This window comes from Podarcis cretensis, assembly GCF_951804945.1.
Source record: "Podarcis cretensis genome assembly, chromosome: 10".
In the NCBI taxonomy this organism is placed as follows: domain Eukaryota; kingdom Metazoa; phylum Chordata; class Lepidosauria; order Squamata; family Lacertidae; genus Podarcis; species Podarcis cretensis.
In genome coordinates, this window is record NC_137179.1 from 57,255,605 (window position 1) to 57,280,049 (window position 24,445).

Consider the following 24,445-nt stretch of genomic DNA (forward strand, 5'->3'; position numbering starts at 1 on the left):
TTTTTTTTTTCTTTACTGGAACAATCCTGCCCTGAAACCCTGACAATTAAATGACTGGAACCTGAAAGGAAACTGCAAGCCTGCCAACCCAACTCAACATGGCCAGCTGGTCTTGCCCTCTGTCTCCATTAAGAGGCTGAAGCTAGCCATGGTGAACCAGATGGCTCGGGAAAGGTAGAAGCAGTGAGGGATGCGGTAGGGAGGTTCTCAAGGAACATGAACCTTCCCTGTTCTGACAGCTCAGGGAGGGGAACAGCAGCAATGCCAGACCTGCAGCTGGCTCCATTCTGGTGGTGGCAGCAATCATCTCCAAAGGAGTGAAGGAACAGGTCCAGGAGAAGGTATCCTGTAAGCTGCCTATATCTCACTGCAGCTTGAAGACCCACAACAAGCTTTGGCTGGGAAGCAATGGCTTCTTGAGAGCACAGCAGCCATCTCAGTTGATAGCTAAGAAGACCGGAGATATGAGCTTGCCGAAAGCCCCTGGTGGAAGGGAGCGAGGGAGGGAGGCCTACTTTTTAGCCACATTCGTGTTTATTTCTGATTGCTTTCAGGCAGTTATCCCAGGAAGAATAAGGGCCAATGATGCAACTATATGCTCTCCACTCATAGCTGTCTACCGTCCCTTATTTGGCGGGAAACTCCCTTATCCCAGCACTGTTTCCCACTGCTGTCCCACATTGATGATACCCCATAAATTTCCCGGGTTTCAAAGGAAGCAGCTCCTCTCCCTCCCTCCCAGGGAGGAGGGAGGCTCCAACTGTGTGCTTGGCTACATTGTTCACCCAATAAGGAGTCTAAGAACGACTGGGGGATGGAGCTTGCATGCCTTGCGCCGATCAAATCGGCTGCGTTGCCTGGGGACTCGCCTTTGCTCAGTGCTTCCCAGCAGAGAGGTGACGGTAGTTTTCCTTGCTGCATCCCCTTTGCTGGGTTGCTGTGCTGTGGAAAAGGTCTGTCTGGAGCGGGGCACATGGTGAGGGAAAAGGAAATCCCTTATTTTGACTGCTGATCCCTTATCTTTGTGGCTGCTGGTCCCTTATTTTCAAATCTGTAAGTTGACAGCTATGTCTCCACTCACCAACCAGTATAGCAACTGGGGTAGGAGCTAGTCTTATACTGGAGGGGTGAGTCCCAACTCCTTTAGATCAGGCTTTCTTTTCAACCTGCCTCTTTAACACCATCAGAGAAGCCTACACTGTTATATCAGCTGGATCGAGGAGACAATTCAGGAAGCCTCTGCTTTGCTTATCTCTTTCCCCCGATTCCCATCTTGAAAATGCCAGCCTCGGTATCACCACCATATTATGCACCAGCAACATGAACATATCAGAGAAAGCAGGGACTGATGTTAGTGGGTCAATAGTTTACAACTTGACTCTTGAGAGGTAATGAAGTGATAGCTGGATGTTGTTTCTATCAATCAAAAGATCATGGATTATCAGGCAGCTGAGGCTATTTTAAGAAGGACGGATGCAGGGGAATAAAGGATAAAGAAAGCACTTATCTGACTTTGCATTGAACATGAACATCATTGTCAGACAGAATCCATAATTTAATGATTTAAATGGTTTCTGTTTAATAATCTGTATTTGATTTTGTGGAGGATGGCCTCATGAAAGGACTCCCAAGGACAGGAGTAGGGGGTGGCACAAACAGAGGGGCCACCTTAAGGACACTCTTATTTGGCCCAGCTGCAGTTCAGCAGAGAAACTCAGAGATGAGCCGTAAGGCTGGTTCTTTATTCAGAGAAACCAAACCCAGCAGAGAGCTCCACAGGGAGGTCTAGCCCAATGAGGCAATTGCCAGAACTGAGGATCTCAGCCTCCTACTTCCTCCTAAGGCTCCTCCCCAGCCGACTGCCTACCCAACAGTCACAAACTGCTTTGAGGAGGTGTTCTCTGTTCCTTTTGTTCTGCTACACATAACACCCTCCTCGATCTTGGGCACAGAGGAGGAGGGGAGATGGGAAGAGTGGAACTGGCAGGTGGCTGGGGATCTGTTGCAACCTCAGCCTCCTCCTCTGCTGCCTCAGTATTATTATTATTATTATTATTATTATTATTATTATTATTATTATTATCTATACCCCACCCATCTGGCTGGGTTTCCCCAACCACTCAAGGAGGCTTCCTGATCATATAAAAACATAACAAAATGTCCAACATTAAAAACTTCCCAAGCCGGGCTGCCTTCAGATGTCTTCTAAAAGTCAGATAGTTGTTTATTTCCTTAACATCTGATGGGAGGGCATTCCACAGGGCAGGCGCCACTGCCAAGAAGGCCCTCTGCCTGGTTCCCTGTCACTTCACTTCTCACAGAGAAGGAACCACCAGAAGACCCTTGGAGGTGGACCTCACTTAAACCTGTTGCTTGCTCAGCCTCCAACCCATCTGCACCTCCATCTTCCTCTGACCTGTGTCCTGCATCCCACCACCATTCTCCTGGCCTGAAGCCTTCCCCCTCTGATGTTTCCCTGGAGAGTTCCCTGGCTGTATCCTCAGACCATTCCTCCACGTCTAGCCCAGTCCCTGACATAGGACTAGGTCATCACTGAATTTAATAAGTGGCTGCATACATTATGAGCGACCCATCAATGAAGCACAGTATCATTTTATATAGACCCAGTATTTCACCAACAGGTGAGTATTTGAAAAGATGAAAAGCTTATTGCTTAGCTCATGAAACCACTTTTCACAATGGCATTAAGACTGTGGCTCTGGTTAACTTGCTCTGCTGGACAAGCAACAGCAATTAATTACCTAACGGCCTCCCTGCAGCTATACCAACATCACATTGTCGACTCAAGTAAGGAAGTATCCAAAACAAAAGAGAGAGTCACAGTGGGGAAAGGGGAGGGGGGCGAACAGAATCAATGTTTGACGAACAGAAAAGGACGAACACAACAACAAAACAAAACAGGACAGAGGACTTGTTATTTTAGGCTTTGGAGAGGGGAAAAGAGTGTTACAATCAATGAGAAGAAAAAGAAAATTAAATCCTGTAAAATGGAGAGGCCTTGATAGGCAATCTTTAATTGAGGCTCTCTTCTGTTTAAAGCAGGTTGTCACTGGGATAAAAGCAGCAAGGATGAATCAAACCTTGAACAGAAAGGGAGAATATGGAGAGGTATAATATGCCAAAGAGAAAGATGCTGGAGACGGTCAGCTGCCGAGAATGACTGGCTGAACCTGGCGAAATGGTTTTAGCTTGTATGGAACAACTTTTTTATAATCTTTTTATTTGATTTTCAAAAATATAAACATACAACAAAAAACAGTACAAAATCCAAATATTGAGATTACTCTGAATCTCCTGACTCCACCCCCCCATCCCTTCCATGGGTCTTTTTGATTATATTTTCAACTGTATATCAGTACTTCTCCAATTTTTCACCGTCCCAAGTAATCTATAAATTCTGTTACATTATAAGTGTACAGTGGTACCTCAGGTGAAGAACTTAATTCATTCTGGAGGTCCATTCTTAACCTGAAGCTGTTCTTAACCTGAGGTACCACTTTAGCTAATGGGGCCTCCTGCTGCTGCCGCCGCCGCACGATTTCTGTTCTCATCCTGAAGCAAAGTTCTTAAGCTGAGGTATTATTTCTGGGTTAGCAGAGTCTGTAACCTGAAGCGTATGTAACCTGAAGCATCTCTAACCTGAGGTACAACTGTATTTAAAATCCTGCTAATGTTTTGACCTGTCTACATTTCCCATCCTTTTTAAAATTTCTTGTCTCCTTGTTTTGCCATTTCGGCATAGTCCATCAACTTGATTTGCCATTCTTCTCTGGTCAGTTCTGTCTCTTCCTTCCATCTTTGGGCTAGTAACATCTGAGCAGCTGTTGTAGCATACATGAACAGTTTTCTGTATGGAGCAACTTTTAAAACATTGTGAAGAAAGAGATGGGGCCCTACTCTTTTCTTCCTATTGTATTTTACTGTAGCTGCCCAGATGGGGTATAAATAAATAAATAAATAAATAAATAAATAAATAAATAAATAAAATTATTATTATTATTATTATTATTAATATTATTATTATTCCTATGCATCACTTGGTCCTTCTCCCTCACTAGGTGGCATAGCAGTGGGCAGTGGAGGTGCTAGTAAGTTGATGAGACATACTATCCCCTTCCCTATCCCCTTCCCCACTTTTTACAGAATAGACATGCTCCAGAATGAAGCAGCTGCCATCTTCATTTCGCAGGCAGCCCTCTGGGAAAGGAAGGAGATGGGCACTATGGTTAGGAGCTTTGCTCTGCAGCATGGCTGCTCTTTGAAATAGAAACAAACTGGAAAGGAGAAAGCAACAGTGGCAACTGCTACTGATGTGGGGAGTAATTTGGGAGGATCCTGAGCTGTGAGGCTGCCCCAGACCTGTAGCACAACAACCTGCACTCCCTAGCAGCACCGCTGACATTCAGACAAATTCTGCCAAGAAATAGGAGCTCTGTCCTTGGTCAAATGATACTTCCTCCAGTTATCAGCCTCCGGGGAGACCTTTTAACAGGAGAATTAGCAAATATTGTCAATATTGTATGTTACATCAAGCGCCTTTGGGCAAAGCATTGATTGATAAATGTTATAAATAACAAAAATATCAAATATTGGAGCCAGTCCTTAATTTTGCAAAGCAGAAAGTGTTTGCTATGGCATGGAACATCCAGCCAATTAACAGATCTGGACACTCGTTCCTTTTCCACTTCCATAATCCAGATTCACAGATGCCATGCCTGGGGAGGCTGAAGTGTTGGCCAACTTTAGGAATTTATCTGCGCTACGATATTCTAGCAGCTTATCTAGCCTACAGACCTAAATCAGTGTTTTATCAGTTCAACTGATAAACAACAACTAGGAAGTATGGTTTCCTAGCAAATTCTGTTGGAGAAAACACAGGCAATAGGAAAAACAAGACTCGTATTTCAGCCGTGCTGTGAGTTTTCTGCACAATTCCAATGGCAGAAGGACATTGTAGCAGCAAATCTTAATGCTTGTTCAAACTGGCCATGTTGCCCTGCCTGTGTGCCTGCCTTTTCCCTGACCCTGGGTAATACCTGCTCCACCTCCCACAACCCAACACAGCTTGGAAAGTGATTGAAAGACATCTGGCTGAAGCAGAAGGAGAAGAGGGCAGCAGGGAGAAAATGGATATGGAAGGGGAAAACTGACAACTTGGAATGCTCGTTTGTCAGTTTTGTTATAAAGGTCAGCTCAAAGCACTGAGAGTACCCTGGACAAGACAACCCTCTTTATATATTACATTTGTCTCCTCTCATATATATCCCTAGCCCTCTGGTGAAGGGTCAGAGTTCCCTGCGAAGAGGAAATAGCTGTGAAATTAGCTTAAGTCTATGGCATCGCTGTGCTCAAATGAAAGTTGTATTCAAAGGAAAGGATAATTGGTGGTTTCGTGCCTTTTTCCTTTGGATTTGGAGCACGTTTGTTTCAGTGAAATAACTTGATGGTATTGGAACTTGTTAAATATATTGCAGCGGTGTGTCGAAATAAATAGCACGGTAAGATTGCTGGTTGAAAGAATAAAGAAACTAAAGGTCAATTAACTCCGGTTTATCAAAGGCATTCGAGCACAAGCTCTAATATGGAGTCATGCGGTCAAGAGAACCAAAGACAAAGAAAAGACTGACGGAAGTAGGAGGAGGAAATAAAAGTGAAAAGGGAAGTGATCTGTATGCCAATAAGTAGTTCCTAAGGAAGGAACCAACTGTCAGCATCGCCCTTGAGCCAGTGTCACCAACTGGATTCATGCACTTCAACCCCGACTGGGCTAGGCGAGCTGGGTAGCACTTCCAGAGACCACCTTCTTCAACTGGAACAGGTCAAAGTGCTGTGGACTCACAGCTTAGAGCCGTGAGCACCGGATTCACTTCCACAATACAGTCGTCGCACAGCAGAGTCTAGCAGAGTCTAGCAGTGTATAAACCACTCAGAGAGCAGCTCTGTAGAATATCTTCTTTTATTCTATAACTACAACTATAATACAAAACTATATACAGAGCTAAATAGGTCTAAGCATAAATGAATGCAGCACTGAGTGTCTGCAGCTGCTCTTAGCAGCAACCTTATCTCTACACACGATCTCTAACACTCAGTCTCTCTCTCTGACACACTGACTGACTGACTTGGTGCTGGAGCTGAATAAGTAGAAAGCAGCACACTGCTCCTCCTCTCTGGAGAATCAGCAGACTCGTCAGGAGATTCTTGGATATGGGAGGGGTGAAATCTCCTCACCAACAGGAGAAAGAATATGTTGTATTTTCATCGCCCCCAGATGACTCAGGTAACTAACTGCAAGCACTGTTGCTATTCTTCCCAACAGGTGGCAGGGGTTAAAAAGGAGCCCATGACTGCTCAGCAGTAGCTGGGCAGAGTATTCTGACTATATCTGAACAAATGAACACCTTATAGGATGGCTGAGGGCTTGGCTTTAGGCTTGAAATTATTTTCCAATAGACACAAAAAGAGAGAAGATGGGATAGTCAAAGATGGAGGGAACACAGGGAAGTTAGCAGTTGTGGTGTTGCCAACAGGAAAAAAATAAGCAGTGAGGATGTATCCTTGGTGAAAATGGAGTGTTTTCGGGTGACTTGGGGAGCCAATAATTGGAAACAGAACCTTTAACCTCTGGGGCAGAGATTCAGATCAGATGTAGGCTGAAAGAAACAAAGCCATTATCACTGATGTCATGGGGTGGAACCTCTGACTGCAATCTTCAGATTACTTACTGATAGTTGTGGTGTTTCGCAGAATAAGTAAGTAACCCTGAAGATCAGGGTGTAACCGTGCGATCCTATGCATGCCTATTCAGATGTAAATCCCATTGAGTTAAGTGGGGCTTAAATTGGTAGAGCACAGTAACCTAAATCAGATTAGGTAGCAACATCTGTCCAATGCCCAGCTCATTGAAATGCAAAAGGCAGTCACTAGGATGTTTCGGTTTGGGGGTTCATCCCACCTTGTTCCTCCAGAGGCGATCTGCAGTGAAGTGTGCAAAGCCGTCTCTGTAGCTCAATATGAGCATGCTCAAGTGGCAGCTCTTTAACAAAGAATTCCATCCCCCCCCCATCAATTTTGTAGATGCAGGTAGTACTAGCTAAGAGCAGGGGTAGGCAACCTGTCAGGGAACTGCCATCAGCTCAGAGGCGAGAGGGGGAAGGGCAGTTGGGTTACAGGGAGCCTCTGAAGATCATGTGAAGCAGCTCTTCCTCCGGCAAGGGGAAGGGATGCAGGGATCGGAAGATGCTAGAGAGAGCCACAACACTGAGCCTGAGCAAAGTGGAGGAGAGACAAGTCCCCCTTTGCCAACGCCCTCTTTGTGCAGTCGGTTTACACGCAGAGAGGGGAGGAGAAGGATGGGGGTCAAAAGACTGTTATGCTGGGGAAGGTTTAAGGACCACCCACTCCCAGATTCTGCTAGCGACTGAGCAGACTTGAGACGCTCTGCACTGTAAATGTTTTTGTACAGATAATAAAGCCTGGAAAAGACCGGTGGGAGTCTTGCCTGTTCGCTCTCGAGCAACCACACTGGCACATAACACAACCTAAGACCCATGGGCCACAAGTGGGTCTTTTAACCAGTCCATGAGCTGCCCCCAAACTGAGCCACCCACTCTACGAGTCCCCGCATGCTGCGCTAAACCAGCATGGTGTGGGGACTCGCTTCCGTGGCGCCAGAAATCATGTCTGTGCAGATGCTGGAAATTGTGGGCGCTCACACGCAATCCAGCCCATGGAGGGATCTCCACTGGAGTGAACCAGCCCAGGAGAGGTAAACGTTGCCGACCCCTGAACTAGAGCTCCCATTTTTTCCTGTGTTCCTGGTCCTTTAACATCTGCATGCTTTTTTAAGCACAGGGATAATGTTTAACTTTCTTTTTTTAGCGCCAGGCTTTCCTTCAGCACCATTGCATGGTCACGGATGCAGTTGCTGAGCACCACACTTATGCTGGGTGCAATTATCTGCGGGGTAAAGGTACGACAAGCAGGTCATCCTTAAAAACTGGCACCCCTATGACTAGCAGGTAGAAATTTAGTTTCCTCCAGGAGACAAAGCGCTCATGTTCAGGTGGGTGGGTGTTTGGTAGAGAGAGGGTGAGATTTAACTGGGCTCAGCAGGAATGAATTAAGGCAGCTAGGAGGGATTATAAGAGGAATGAAAGGTGAACCATCCACTATATACTCTCGGATATTTGACCTGCGATGAAAGGAAACGTTGGCTGTGAAAAGCCTTCCTTTCTTAACTAGCTGAACTCTGAATCCTGGCATACCTGATTCTCCCCCGTTTTGTTCACCCCTCAGAACAGTAGATAGTTCTTTTCTTTCCTTCAGTTTATCTGAGCTTTTCCAGAGGCCGATGGAAATAAGTCAGAGAGGTGTGGGAACATATTGGTATAGAAAAGAATTTGCAAGAGGGATCTCACCTCATGCTAAAGAGACTTTTGGTTATTTTCTTCTCCCTCTGAGGGAAGGTAGAAGAAGAATGAGTACAAGAAAAGGGGGTTTCAAAAGGGTTAGAAATTAAAGTAGCACCTAGGGAAAAAGCCCCATTGAATTCAGTAGGATTTACCTATGAGTAAGATTGCTCTGTCTGCTGCCATATTAGTAAGAAGGTTTTCTATCTTAATATAGCATTCCATGGATACAGCAAACTTATAATTAGGGTCTCTGAACCGTTTATTCACTGCAGTGCTCAGTAACTGGCAGAGCTTCATGTAAATGTTGTGCCAGTATCAATCTCTCATTGGCGCAAACCATATTGCATGTTCCTGGTTTGCCTGAAGCTGAGATAGAAATCTGGAAACATTTTTTCCCCATTGAGAATAATGGCAATAAGCAAAATGATACAATGCTCTTGTTTATCAGCTGCTTAGCTTGATCTCAGATACCATTCTCAAATGAAATAAAACTGTTTAAAGGGAATAATGAAAGCACAGTTTCTCAGGCTATGTTCCTGACATTACCAGATTTTCTTTGCTAGGAAGGGAAATCTATTATTCCTGATTAGTATCTGGGGCAAGGACTGTTCAGACTCTCTCCCCCAACACACACACAGAGCGCATACGAAGGGCAGTGGGTACAGATATGTGCAGCACATTCTCCTTGAAAATAGAAAACAACAACAACAATAACAACCCATCTGAATGGGTTGAAGTGTAGATGGGTTCCCATGAGGCTAGACACAGTGATAACAGCAAGAACCTTTATTGAACTACATAACTGGATAACAAGGGCAAAGCAAGTGCTTATATACATTTCTGAAGGCCTGGGCCACTCCCACTCCCAACGTGATTGGCTGTCTAAACTTCCAAGCCTTGAATCATGACTCAGAGGGCCAATGGCAGAGGCCCAAATCCTGAAATGTTCTGTGATTGGATATCAGGTATCAAATCAGAACACAGGAGCTCAGAATCCTTAGTCCAAACTCAAGCTCAGGCAGACACGGACCACTGAATACATAACGCAGTTCACTCTTCCACCCTATCACAATCATCAGGATCCACCCTGAGGCACCTGCGTAGCTGAGCGCTCTTCATTTGACCTGCCAGGCTCCATCGTCTGCCTGCATCGGGTGCCATAAAGCTGTATCCCTACTCCACAGGCCTCATGGCCAGTTCCACTGGAAACCACCTTTAGCTTCAAGGCTCCAACCTCTGAAGTTTCAGAATGTGAGCTTCCGAAGACCTAATAACCTGATTTCGGGCACGATGGTTGTTACTCTTCAATATAGGTCTGCACCTATAACAAGCAGAAACTTTATCAACCATTCCAGAACATATCTGGCAAGCTTCCTAATGGAGCAACTATAGTTACCGTCTATGGTTTGAATAAGAGAACGCACTCGTGGCATCTATGTGAATTAAAATGCTCACAGAGACCGAGGTTACCACAATATGAGATTATTTAGGTTCACGAAGAAGGGGCACTTGACTATTCTGCCTTACCATAGAGGACAACATAAAATGCTGCGGTCTGCTCTGTCACTAGCAATCACTTGCACAGCGACTGCTAGCGAGGAGCCGAATAGTACACATATAAGGCTTTAAAGACCACAGGACTCAGACTTCTTATACCTCCCCATATCAGTTTTCTAGATACTGTATTATGAGACATCTGCCTTATGGTATACCGATGTGTTTTTGCTTTTATTGTGTGTTTTGTGTTCTCATTTTGTATTTTTATGTTGTGAATCACCCTGAGATTTTCAGATGAAGTGCAGTATACAAATTTAATAAATAAAATAAAATAAAAAGATTGATTTGTTTAAGTAATGAAAATGTAATTATGAACATCCTCTGAACTTTGGGTATCTGGCCAAAGTACCTTTTTTTGCTTCTATTTATTACCTAACCTTCCACCCTTATGTTCTTTTTACCCATCCTCAACACAGGTGCATAGTCAGAAAGTATACTATTCGCTCCACAGTTGAACTTGAAGCACTGCTTATTTACTTTGCTTACATCAAACTTCATGTGACCCAAAAATATAAGACTGGTCTACTACAATCAATGGGAATTTCCCCATTGGTTTAAATAGGGTATGAGTATATCATCACACTTTCTAGATGCTTAAAAGGCATCTTATGCCTGGATTATGCACTTCACCAGACCTTTACCCATTTTATATGCTGGATAAAGGCATTGCTTGTTCTTAGAATAAAATCTGCAATGGAAGAGGGGCTACTGATCTTATGGGAACACAGCGTAAGTAGCAGCAACTTAAGACATGGACTTATTTTTAGCAAGTGTATTTTGAATTGATGTCTCAACAGCGTCGTGTACCAAAGCTTGTCCCACATGGGAGAGTTTGTAGAGGCTCATTCCAGCAGACATTGGATTCATGGCTTCTCTAACTGTGAAACCTTTGGCAGGTCCCCAAAGCTTGCTGTGGCTTAGTTTACCATCTGTACTATGGACATAATTAGACTTTGCTGGGGCAGCCAAGCTTTGGGAACTGATTCCCTTGGCCTGGCTTAGTAAACAGCCTGCGTTCGATAGCTTGTGGGCACCTGCTTCCTAGTCTGTGAAGGCGAAGTTTCGTGCAATGCATTAAAACGTTATCGGTTTGCAGCAGAGATAATTAAATCTGCAGATGCTTCACAGAGTCTGATTGTATACATATTTATTATAGGTGGGTGTGAACATGATTTTTTGTTCTTGGTACTATGTAGGTTTCCTCCCACACCTACTTGCCGTAACAAAGCTTATGCTTAATTCATGCCTTGAACTTCTTGGTATGTCTCTCTTTATCATAGCTGTCAACTTTTCCCTTTTCTTGCGAGGAATCCTATTCGGAATAAGGGAATTTCCTTTCAAAAAAGGAAAACATTGACAGCTGTGCTCTTTATCAAACTAATTGCAAATAAATAGCTGATTTATCATCTGAGATTGCACTATTATTTCTGATGCCTCTAAAGATATCACTGCCAAACTTGACACAAGGGCTCCCAAGGTCAAGACAGCAGGCACCATTTTGATTCAAAATGGCAGACCACAATGTGATATTGCCCATTATTTTGGCATAGGTTTGCCTGTTTCTTAAGATACTGTCAGCGAACTCAGCACATAGTTTCTTCCCAAGGTGGGGTGGTAGACTCTGTCGCTGTTTCGATGTTGGGCATCATTTTGAATCCAGATGGCAAGCCAAATCATTACTTTGGCATGACTTTGCCCATTTTTTTAGCATAGGTTTAGTTGGCACAAGGCTTCCAGAGGTGGAAGTGGCAAATGTCTTCACTGCTTGGATGCTGGGTGCCATTTTGAATCAAGATGGCAGACTGACACATGGCATGCAGATATGTTTAGGATGGGGCTCTATACGTCCCTCCCCCCCAAAAAAAAATGGAAATAAACAAATTGCCTCTCTTTTAGCTTCATCTGCCATCACATATTCTTCAGGCTCTTTTGAGTACCATGCTTTGTTCACCCATCCTCTCAGAGGGTATAGGAATAAATGTGCGGCAGGAAAGTTGATGTGATCTCTGGTGCTAGTTTTTCTTCCATCAAGAAGTTATCACAACTGAAGAATCGGTTGTAAAAAGAATGCATATATAAACTGGTTATTCAACCTGGAAAGTGCAAAATGATGGTTGTTGTGAATTAAGCAGTGCAACAGATTAATGACCTTCACCGAAACCAAAATATCATTAATTCACCTTGTGAGATTCTGTTGTTCTGAAGGGAAGTCGTGGCTCCGACAATAATGCATCACTTTGCAAGATGTTCTTGGGGATGGAAATAATGCATTCTTTCTGATCTTGCCCATGTTTCTGGTTTCTGAATCCCCCAAAAGTCAGACAATCTAATCTTTTCAGAGGGGGAAAGAATGCAACAGTCGTGTTGAAAAATGACACAGTGTTCATGCAAGGAACATTCTTTTTATAGGCAGGTCACTTGGAGATTTTTCCATTAAGGAGATAGGTAAGACAGAGGTATAATGCAGAATCTGCTCTGATCATTCATGTCAGCTGTTCCTTGCCTTATTTCTTCTTGATCTGTGCAGAGTAAAGGCACATTGGCCCCACGTGACTATTGCAGAGCAGCAAAACCTCAGGAGCAATATGCTGAAGAGAATGTTTAACTTCTGTAGAAGTGTTATGAGCCTGTCAATAACGATCCAGTCAAGCATTCGATTCATTTTCATTGCTGCTGGGCTTTTTTTGCGAGGGGGGGAGGAGCTGTTGCAGACTTTACAACAATAGGCTCATATGTGCGGTATAGCATGCAACACGGGAAATCAGGAGGGATTGTAACAGCCATTTCCATAATTAGAAGGGTGGAAATCCTGCATTTTGCAAAGTTTCTAATCACAAACATAGTCTTCTGTGAGTGCATGCCACTGTAGACCGTTTCTGTGAGCCATTATTTGCATTTATAATAATAATAATAATTATTGTTGTTGTTGTTGTTGTTGTTGTTATTTTTCCATTTAACAATATATATTCACATCATTATCATTCACTTTACCTCTTTGGCTCTTTAGAGCCTATCGACTTCCTTCCCTTCCACCTCATGGTTTTCAAAAGTTAATCTTTATATCATAGCATTTTATGCATTTTCCAATTCTAATTTCGCTCCTTACGAAATACATTATAATTTAAATAAATATGAAAAGGGAGAAAATTTCTCATTACAAGTCTTCAGACAACCCTGCTAGTGATGTTAATTGCTTACAATAATCTTTCAAATATTGTGTAAATTTATTCCAGTCCTTTTGAAATACTCGATCATGCTGGTTCCGGATTCTTCCTGTCAGCTTTGCCAGTTCCACAAAGTCCATTATTTTCATATGCCCCTCTTCTTTCATTGGTACTTCTTGTTTTTTCCACTTTTGGTCTTAAAGAATTCTTGCTGCTGTTGTTGCGTACATGAACAGTATTTTATCTTCTCTTAGTATCTCTTCCCCCACTATACCCAATAAAAAGGCTTCTGTTTTTTTCACAAAAGTATTTTTAAACATTTTCTTTAACTCATTATATATCATTTCCCAGAAGGCCTTTACCTCTTTACAAGTCCACCACATGTGGTAAAAGATACCTTCTTTTTATTTGCAGTTCCAACACTCATTAGCTATTTGCATTTTTACTGATGTTCGCAGTAACTAAACATTTGACAGATCCAAAAAACCTGATCTTCCAAGTGTTCCTATTTTCCAGGGACAGTCACAGATTTACAGAAGTCATCCCGGTTTCTGATTTGATCCCTGAATGTCCCATTTTTCCTTAGGACATCCTTATTTTCATTGGAGAAATGTGGGAGGGTGTGGAGTTATGCAACCCCCAAGCCAAGGAGATGTAACCATATAACCTTTAGAAGTCATCTGAAGGCAGCCCTTCGGATGACTTCTAAAGCTTAGTTTTTTTATATAGGGAAGTTTTTTTAACATTTAATGTTTTATTATGTTTTTATGTGTTGGAAGGTGGCTGGGGCAGCCCAGCCAGATCAATGGTATATAAATATTATTATTATTATTATTATTATTATTATTATTATTATTTGAATAGGACGTTCCTATTTTCATCAGAGAAATGTCAGAGGGTATGAAAAAAGGAACATATCACATAATGTCATGATATATAGTAGCATATGTTTATTTATCTACACCATAGGTCATGACAGAAACAGTCTAATTTAATGCAGTCACAGGCCTTTAAAGTCAACTGATTAAACAGTCGACGTTGCTCATAAACCTGCCATAAATCATAAGAAAAATGCAACCATAAATTAACATGCCATTAAAGATTTAATTGGTCTTGAAGCAGGCTATCACCTGTGTGTCAAAAATAGTTCTGGTACTACCATCTCATCACCAGCACAGAGGCAAACGAAGCCACCTTTTCCATTGTACAGTGGTACCTCGGGTTAAGTACTTAATTCATTCTGGAGGTCCATTCTTAACCTGAAACTGTTCTTGACCTGAAGCACCACTTTAGCTAATGGGGCCTCCCACTGCCGCCGCGCCGCCGGAGCACAATTTCTGTTCTCATCCTGAAGCAAAGTTCTTAACCTGAAGCACTATTTCTGGGTTAGTGGAGTCTGAAACCTGAAACGTATGTAACCTGAGCTACCACTGTACCTCTGCCATTGTAACTATATTAATTGCAGCACAGTTTTCTTGGCCCTCTGCTTGAAAATAAAATAGTTTTTTCTCTAAGCGTTCTGTTTAAAGAAGAAATCCTTTCAATTATCAAACTTGTTTCCTTCCTGTAAAGGTAAAGGGACCCCTGACCATTAGGTCCAGTCGCGGATGATTCTGGGGTTGCAGCGCTCATCTTGCTTTATTGGCCAAGGGAGCTGGCGTACAGCTTCCGGGTCATGTGGCCAGCATGACTAAGCCACTTCTGGCAAACCAGAGCAGTGCACGGAAACACCGTTAACCTTCCCGCCGGAGTGGTACCTATTTATCTACTTGCAGTGGCGTGCTTTCGAACTGCTAGGTTGGCAGGAGCTGGGACCGAGCAACGGGAGCTCACCCCGTTGTGGGGATTCGAACCGCCGACCTTCTGATCGGCAAGCCCTCGGCTCTGTGGTTTAGACCACAGCACCACCCATGTCCATTCCTGTAGGGAACAGTAATGATCAAAAGCTGCACAGCATTCCATTCATTGCAAAGCTTTGCACAAGCCTATTGCCAAACTGTGTAGGAGCTTGAGAACCCAAGACTCGGCTACCCTATCATATCCAGTGCACATGAAGGATTTCCTTATGTGTTTTGAAAAGGATGAGCCTCAGCTCATCCTCAGCTCCATGCACACATTGGAAAAATAGACAGAAGCAAATCTGGCTGGTTTCAAAACAGAAACTGCAGGAAGTAGAAGCCTCCTAAAAATTACCGGAATGCAAGAGATGTGTGCATTTGTAATGCACATGAATGGTTCCAAATGCTACTTAAGATTATTACCAGTGGCATTTTAAATTAACTACTCCAGTGTGCCGTTCTGAAATAAATGACTAATTAGGGCTCACTTGCCAGTGTTTAGTCACCAAGCGGCTTGGAAGCTATAGGGAACAGTTTTATACCGATTTGCTTCACCCTCCACAGACAAGCAGCCTATTTTGCAGTTGCCAAATATAATTTGACAGCTCTATAATATTATTTCATATTTTTCCTTTCTTGTTCCACTGTTTCAACACAGGCCATTCCTGTCCTTCACTAATGGTATTTTCTCGAGCCACTATCCAAATGAAAGCATCTGACTGTTTGTTTGCTTTAATGTACAGAGAAGCATGCCAGCATTGGAGAATTACCCCAATTTCCCACATTAATTGTTTGGCTGTTTGTGAATAAATGCTGGTTTGTTTGTTTGTTTTGGTTTATATTCCACCTTCTTGAGAATTAGGTTGGGTGTAAAATTTTGGGGGGAGAAATAGAACCATGTATTAAAAACATACGAAATGTTAAGCCGAAATAGCCCAATATTTATTCTTCACAATACAGGAATAATTGGAAATGGGAGAGACTTAAGATCACCACAGGAAAACTCTCAAATGCAGAATCTGGCATACCTTCTCAATCCAATTTGCCTCCTATTTGCAGCACCCAAAAGTAATCTCCATCTTTGTAAATATAAAGACTTGCTCTTTATTTTTGTCCTCTAAAACAGAATATTACAGAAATGAAAACACATTAAGGGTTTGTTAAACCAAAGTTGTTTTTGGTGTGTGTGTGAACAGGGCCACAGAAAGTTGCCTGTAGATTGTTTCCTGTTTTCCAGAAGAAGAAACCCATTTCAGTATTGCTTGTATGTTTGCTTTTACAATGGCTTACTGGACTATTGTGCTATATTCCTGGTTATTTGGAACTTAATTATTAGGTGCGGGCTACTAGTGATACAGCTGATTGCCTCCTAATGCACAACAAACTTCCACACCGGCTTTCCATTTCTCAGAACAACTTGAACTTTCGATGGCAAATCACTCTTGGTGATTTGAGCCATTTTACAGATCAGAAGAAGCTTCTCATATTCTGATTAGTGACAGCTAAACTGGAAAGCAAAAGGCAGAAAGACTCAGAGATGCAGGAGAGCTCCGTCAATGGAGGGCATGGGCCTCTTAAATCTCTAGATTCGACCCCCAGCTCTATAATTCTATGACTATGTTGTCAAGCTTTTGCAACGTTTGTCAAAAAGTGTAGCCTCATTCAGATAGTTAATGCAATAGCTCAGAATCTCAAAAATGAAATAAAATACTACAGTCTGAAGCAGACATACCATATTTTTTGCTCTATAAGACGCACCAGACCACAAGATGCACCTAGTTTTTGGAGGAGGAAAACAAGATATTCTGAATCTCAGAAGCCAGAACAGCAATCCCACTTGCTGTTCTGGCTTCTGGGATAGCTGCACAGCCTGCATTCGCTCCATAAGACGCACACACATTTCCCCTTACTTTTTAGGAGGGAAAAAGTGAGTCTTATAGAGCAAAAAATACGGTATTTTGTACGGCATTGTATTTATTTATTTTCATTCAACGTATCAGCAATCGTGAGCTTCAACGGCACCTGTCACTTGTCACTTTGCCTCTCGGGCTGAGCTGTTTTGTCAGCTGGCTCCTCCAGAAGGGGCTCCCCTCTTGCTCTTAAAGATCATCACTGTGGCTTTGTTGTTTTGTAATGTTTTCCTGTTTACACTGGTGTTATCAGCAGCAATAGGGACACGGGTGGCGCTGTGGTCTAAACCACTGAGCCTCTTGGAAGGTCAGTGGTTCAAATCCTATCAGTGGGGTGAGCTCCCACTGCTCTGTCCCTGCTCCTGCCAACCTAGCAGTTCGAAAGCACACCAGTGCAAGTAGATAAATAGGTACCGATGTGGCAGGAAGGTAAACTGCATTTCTGTGTGCTCAGGTTTCCGTCATGGTGTCCTGTTGCACCAGAAGCAGTTTAGTCATGCTGGCCATATGACCCAGAAAGCTGTCTGTGGACAAACACCAGCTCCCTTAGCCTGAAAGCAAGATGAGTGCCGCAACCCCATAGTCACATTTAACTGGATGTAACTGTCCAGGACATCGGACGCAGGTGGCGCTGTGGGTAAAACCTCAGCGCCTAGGACTTGCCGATCGCATGGTCGGTGGTTCGAATCCCCGCGGCGGGGTGCGCTCCCGTCGTCGGTCCTAGCGCCTGCCAACCTAGCAGTTCGAAAGCACCCTCGGGTGCAAGTAGATAAATAGGGACCGCTTACCAGCGGGAAGGTAAACGGCGTTCCGTGTGCTGCGCTGGCTCGCCAGCTGCAGCTTGTCACGCTGGCCACATGACCCGGAAGTGTCTGCGGACAGCGCTGGCTCCCGGCCTATAGAGTGAGATGAGCACACAACCCTAGAGTCTGGCAAGACTGGCCCGTACGGGCAGGGGTACCTTTACCTTTACCTTTACCTTAACTGTCCAGGGGTCCTTTATCTTTACCTTTTACCTATAAGCAGCAATATAAACCAAACAGGAAATATATATTATATGCCCTTCTATCTTTTCTTCCCCATTTGGCCTCACTCTTTTCAGACAACTGTTGCACCATGATTTTCATTTCTCTGTACTCAAGACCGTGTTCACCTGCCCACTTTGGTGACCGCATCACTCACCTGATGAAGTTGCCTCTGGTCCTCAAAAGTGTTAACTCCACAATAGAGCTATTAATTTTTAAGGTGGCATAAGACTCATTTGACTTGGCTTTCAAGACTCAGGGTCCCTAGACACCTTGTTGAATTCTTCAACCAGCAGGCCCTATATTTTCAGACAAGAATAACTCATACAAATTAGAATACATTTGCTCACCCTGCTTCCATTCTGTTTTCCTGCAAAATTTGATTTCCGCCGCCTTCTAATTTATTTATCAGCCACTGTGATCATTGCTGTCTAAAGTTTTTCATCTTTTTCATGCATTAGTAAGGAATGACCTTGCCTTTTAAAAGGAACACTGTCAGGTTCAATGACCTATTTGTTTTACTTTCCCAGTCTGCAGTCCCCTTTTTACAAGCTGCAAAATAAAACCAAAAAGTCATTGTACTATCTTTCTCCCCCCCTCCCCTTTCAGCAAGCACAGCAGAAGTTAGACAAGAAACCCCACATGGGTATAACATTTGTGGAGAGAATGTAATTGAACTGGAAAGGAGGGTATCTGCAGTACGTGTTTGGGTACATTTGTGTCTCACTGTGTAAAATATCAGCTGCTTTCTGGTGGTGTTTTATGCCCTCTAGTGGGGCAGAAGATTATTGTAGCACATTAGTTTTCTTCTGCTTTGGCTTTATTTCATGGATAAATTGGATTCATTCCTAACTCTTAACCAGCAAAAAAAAAAAAAAAAAAGATTTAAAAGTTTCTGTGCAGAATTCATGATACGATTTTTACTTTTCAGCTGAGAAGTATCTTATAGTCTGTTCCTAAATAAAAAAATGCACCAAATTTAATTCTATATAACTGATCAATAGTTTGAATTTTTCCTTCTAAATGAGAGGGAACAGCGTCTTAGCCCCTGCCCAACTATTAAAGGTAAAGGTAAAAGTACCCCTGCCCGTACGGGCCAGTCTTGACAGACTCTGGGGTTGTGCGCCCATCTCACTCAAGAGGCCAGGGGCCAGCGCTGTCCAGAGACACTTCCGGGTCACGTGGCCAGCGTGACATCGCTGCTCTGGCGAGCCAGAGTCGCACACGGAAACGCCGTTTACCTTCCCGCTGGTAAGCGGTCCCTATTTATCTACTTGCACCCGGAGGTGCTTTCGAACTGCTAGGTTGGCAGGCGCTGGGACCGAGCAGCGGGAGCGCACCCCGCCGCAGGGATTCGAACCGCCGACCTTTCGATCGGCAAGCCCTAGGCGCTGAGGCTTTAACCCACAGCGCCACCTGCGTCCCGACTATTGCCCAACTATTGCTGTAGGGCAATTTTGAGGGACAAGCCTGTGTAAGTCACACTTCCTCATGTCTGACTGCCCATCCTTATGATGTAATCTCTGAAGTGCTACTCTCTTCCAGCCCATAAAAAGGAGGACTGCCATCTCAGAAGGGATGCTAAATAAATTTAACATCCTCCAGCCAAGAGGTTCATGGGGTAGGCCAGCACCAGACTTAGGGTTGTGTATGTGGTTCCCCCACACAAAATGCTGAGCCAAAGGGGCACAAAATAATAAGAATAAGAAAACCTGCCTTCATATGTGTACCTACTCAAAGTAACAAAAGGAATTACAGTCATACCATGGAAGTCAACCAGCTTAGTTCCCAAACGTTTTGGCTCCCGAACGTCGCAAACCCGGAACTGAAATCGCAAAACCGAAATTGTTCCGGTTTGCGAACAATTTTTGGAAGCCAAACATCCGATGGGGCTTCTGTGGCTTCCGATTGGCTGCAGGAGCTTCCTGTAGCCAATCAGAACCCACACTTTGGTTTTTGAACGTTTTGGAAGTCGAACAGACTTCTGGAGCGGATTCCGTTCGACTTCCAAGGTAGGACTGTATTGTGAAAATACGAAATATTTTTTTTGGGGGTGCACCCAACTTTGTCCTTGCTCAGATGTGATATTACCAAAGTCCATCCCTGTTTTGGGTGCATTTCTGTCGAACCTAACAAAAACCTTGAGAGGATTAATGGGTAAACTCTTTGTATGCTGTGCTGAGGTCACTGGAGGAAAGGTGTATAAAAGTGATAAACAGGAATATAGAATATGCCATTGGTCCATCTATCTCAATATTGATTACATCCCTGGGGATGCTGCATACGGAATGTGGGTCAAAGTAGGAAAAGTTACTTACGAATGAAAGTAAAGTAGTAGTCCTACCTTGGATCCTGAACGCCTTGGTACTTGGACATTTTGGCTCCCGAATGCCACAAACCCGGAAGTGAGTGTTCCGGTTTGTGAACGTTCTTTGGAACCTGAACATCCAATGGGCCTTCCATGGCTTCCGATTGGCTGCAGGACCTTCCTGCAGCCAATGAGGAGCCATTCTTTGGTTCCATTCGACTTCCAAGGTACTACTGTAATGTGGCTCTATCCATTAAAATTCTAACTAGGGAAATCTACACAGGTGACTCTCAACTTACATGGCAGTCACGTTCTGGGGATAGCACTTAAGGCCAAAATCTCAGAGGCAAAACACATTGGGTACAATGGCAGGTAGGACTGCCAAAGTCTTTTTTCCTGGACACCTGCCCTGTTTCCACCTCCTTTTCGTAAAATAATAATAATTTCAGCCAAGCCCACCAAGCTGGTTAAATATGTGTGCAAATTGCGAGTTACCTTTAAAACAGAAATCTCTCTCTTTTTTTCCCCCACCGCAGGTATGGTGACATGGTGCCGAAGACAATCGCTGGGAAGATCTTTGGCTCGATTTGTTCCCTGAGTGGGGTCTTAGTCATTGCCCTTCCAGTGCCTGTCATTGTCTCCAATTTCAGCCGCATCTACCATCAGAACCAACGGGCAGATAAGCGCAAGGCACAAAAGGTGTGCTTCTACTTTCCATTCATTACATTCTGGGATAGACACAAAGTGGTTCTTTTGTATGCTGTACGTTATCAAAGTGAATTTGTCGTTGTTAACGAAGAAAAAAATGTGACGGCTTCAGAAGCTCTGGAACAAAAACAAAAACCATCAACTGGAAATCGGCTTTCACTCCTCCTGAAGATATAACTACTTGATTGGTTGGTTTGACACATTAAAAAAACCAACCTTAATAATTGTTTTAAATTCATGCATATGAAAGCATGTCTCTAAAATTACGTTTTTAAACTATTTTGAGTGGATTTTTATACATTTTGAGCATGCATTATTAACATTCAAAAATTGCAAGTATAATAGAGAGTTCGTGTGGATGGAAGTGGGGTTTGCAATGGGAAGTTATAGTCTATTTCTTTAAGCTTGCAGTCTTAATTTTTTTCCTGTATCTGAAATATTGATAAATCATCTTTCATTCTGCCTGATTTCAAGGTTGCTTACAATGAGTATCTCTATATGTGCCTATATGAGAAAAAAAGACCTCACTGAAACCAGGAAGATTCAAATCTGAGTAAATGTGCATAGGATCGACCTCCCTGTGGGACTTGAACCATTTAAGATCATTTATATAGGATGTGATACCAGTTTAAGTGGTTTGTTGGGTGAATTACATTTATTTTCCCAAACAACAGCGTTTATATTATTATTGTTACTATTATTTTACTTAAAACAAACAAAGCTAAACCCTTCATTTTCTCTCATACCTCCTTTCCAGCTGTGAATTCAAGAAACCTTTAATTTCTGCACAGCCAAGGAATTATGAATGAAGTGTTCTTCATAATCAGTAAAAAATCAATTTCACTCCAAATGGCCACGGGAAACTTTAATGAACAGCCTGCAAAAACCCTGGCTACCTAGAGAATCCTCGCGTGATATTTTTAATAAAAGGTGCAGTAAGTAGGAGCTTAAGGAAAAGGTGACTTTAGAATCCATTATTAAGCCAAGGCATTTCACATGATTGTGATCTGTTAAGAACCTTTGCTTTGTGTTGAGTATTCTTCACCTCTTCCTTTATTTCCTGAATGATTGTGGAACCTGCAGGAGGGTGACTAATCTGAACCTCCTCTTTGACGAAAGCGTAGTATAAGTGGATGTACCATATACCACTTTAGGCAGGAAGAAACAGCCTATAAAATATAAAAATCTATTTGAAAAACCACTTCATTAATTCCTGAAATGCTCCCAGCGTTTGAGGAATACTTTAGAACTACCTCACCAGGGACCAAAGTGCATTTCTACATAAGCCACATAAATATGACTTTCAGATTAAACAAGTTGTTAGCTTCACTGGAGACGTGAGGATATAATTAAGCAAAGCGCTTGCCCTACATTTTCATATAGAACAAACGCTAAGTATAGTTTGCACTCAGACAATTATCCCTTCAGGAACCGTAAATCCTCTTTCAGTCATCATACACATAGATCTGCATGAGTAGATGAGGGAAAGACACATTAAATATTGGTGCAACTCATAGCTATCTGAACTTTAAGTAAACCCAGTTCCAAAAATATCGTCCTGTCTGTGAATGTGTGGGAAAGCCAAGGAAATCCCAAAGTCTCTGTTGATTAAGATTTGAGGTGTGAGAAAATAGATAGGTAATTGATGCTCTGCAATCTCTGGTTCTTGGGAGAGCATCTCCAGGTCCTCCTCACTGGGGGCAAGAACAGAGGTCCACCCTCAGTGTGGGGCACTGGACCTCATATTGTTGTAAACAAAATCTGCCCTTTTCCCCTTATGGGGTATCCAAGAGCCCATATAGAGTCCTTACGTGGGTTCCCTATTGGTAGGAGAAAATTACAGAGACCAACCAGAGAATATTGAGAAGCAAAGCAGCTAGTAAGCTTGATCTTTATTGATCTGTTGCAACAGGGTGCTCCCCTCACACACAGGAAAGGAGGAGGACCTCGAATAATGGTGCACAAGGCCTTATATATACATTTTAAATTCCCTGCCCTGGAGCTCAAGACCACCCCTCCATACATCATACATACATCACAGAAGGGGTGTAACCCAAGACCACCGCCCACAAACATCATACCTACATCACAGAAAAGGTGGTCTACAACAGAAATTTGAATGTTGTTGTTTTTTCTGTCTGCCAGGTTATCTGATAATGCCTTATCTGATTGCCTTTTCTGGTAGTCTTTTCCTGGTAGTCTGTCACCCTTTGAAATGGTCATTACTAAATTCCTGTAACAAGGAAGGTGTGTGTGTTTTTTTTTTTTTTGAGAGCCAGTGTGGTGTGGTGGTTAAGAGCAATAGACTTGTAATCTGGTGAACTGGGTTCGCGTCTCCGCTCCTCCACATGCAGCTGCTGGGTGACCTTGGGCTAGTCACACTTCTTTGAAGTCTCTCAGCCCCACTCACCTCACAGAGTGTTTGTTGTGGGGGAGGAAGGGAAAGGAGAATGTTAGCCGCTTTGAGACTCCTTCGGGTAGTGATAAAGCGGGATATCGAATCCAAACTCTTCTTCTTCTTTTCACCTTCTCCCTCCTTGCAAAGAAACATTTGGTCAGCTTGGGAGTGAAAATGGTTTCGGGACTGTCTTCCTGTGCTGCTTCAGACATGTGGTTTATGTATGTGTTTGCTTGGTACATTTATGAACATATATTATATATCTAAGACCTTAAAATTCTTATTGCAATATGACTCCTCCGTGAGACTGCAGAAAGACAGCCAGTGTCCCTCCACTGGGCCTCAACTTTGGAGTAGGCAAAAAGGTGTTCCAGAGGGTGTGCTGGGAAAGAATGTGGATCCAACAGATCTAAAGCACTCCTGTTCCCCTTACACCCCCCTCCCACAAAATGGGGGACAAACTATACTAGCTTTAGCATACCCTCCCACATTTCTCCAATGAAAAGAGGAGCATCCTATTCCATCCCCTCCAATATTTCTCTGATGAAAAGAGGGGTGTCCTATTGTGTACCTTATTTCACTCTCTATTCAATCAATGGAAGGCAAACTTTTTTTAATGAATAAAAACCTAGAAAGCAGGAGTGAAGGGGAAACACCACCCATCTGCTATGGTGGCATGAGTTCATAGCTGTGAACTTCTCCCTTTTCTTGTGAGGAATCCTATTCGGAATAAGGGAATTTCCCTTAAAAAAAGAGAAATGTGCATGAGCTTGGCAGGGCATAGGAAAAGGTTGCCCCATCCACTTTTGGATTGTTTCATGAATCCATTTTCTTTGAAACCAGGGAACAAATTGGTCTCTCTCTCCCCCCACTTTCTCTTTCACATTAGAACATCAAGACTGTAAAGAACGAACACTAAGCAGCAAAACTTCATGCTTGATTTTATGTGAATAGTAGATAGTTAAAATGCTATTGAAGTAGAAACAAATTTACCTCTTTACAAAAAAAAAAAACAACTGACAGATTTTTATCAATCTCAAAGGCTAGAAAGGAAGAAAGCAAGAGAATTTCCAATCACTATTTATTGTAGGGCTGTGTCCTC

At 43.0% G+C, this 24,445-nt stretch overlaps 1 protein-coding gene across 1 annotated transcript in view; it reads left to right on the forward strand.

Moving 5' to 3' along the window:
* Window positions 1–24,445, forward strand: part of KCND2 (potassium voltage-gated channel subfamily D member 2) — a 294,354-nt gene that overhangs the window by 254,111 nt on the left and 15,798 nt on the right. The window contains exon 3 of the mRNA XM_079994226.1: window positions 20,774–20,936. Within this exon, the coding sequence (XP_079850352.1) occupies window positions 20,774–20,936 (163 nt within the window). The remainder of the gene's footprint in view (window positions 1–20,773; window positions 20,937–24,445) is intronic.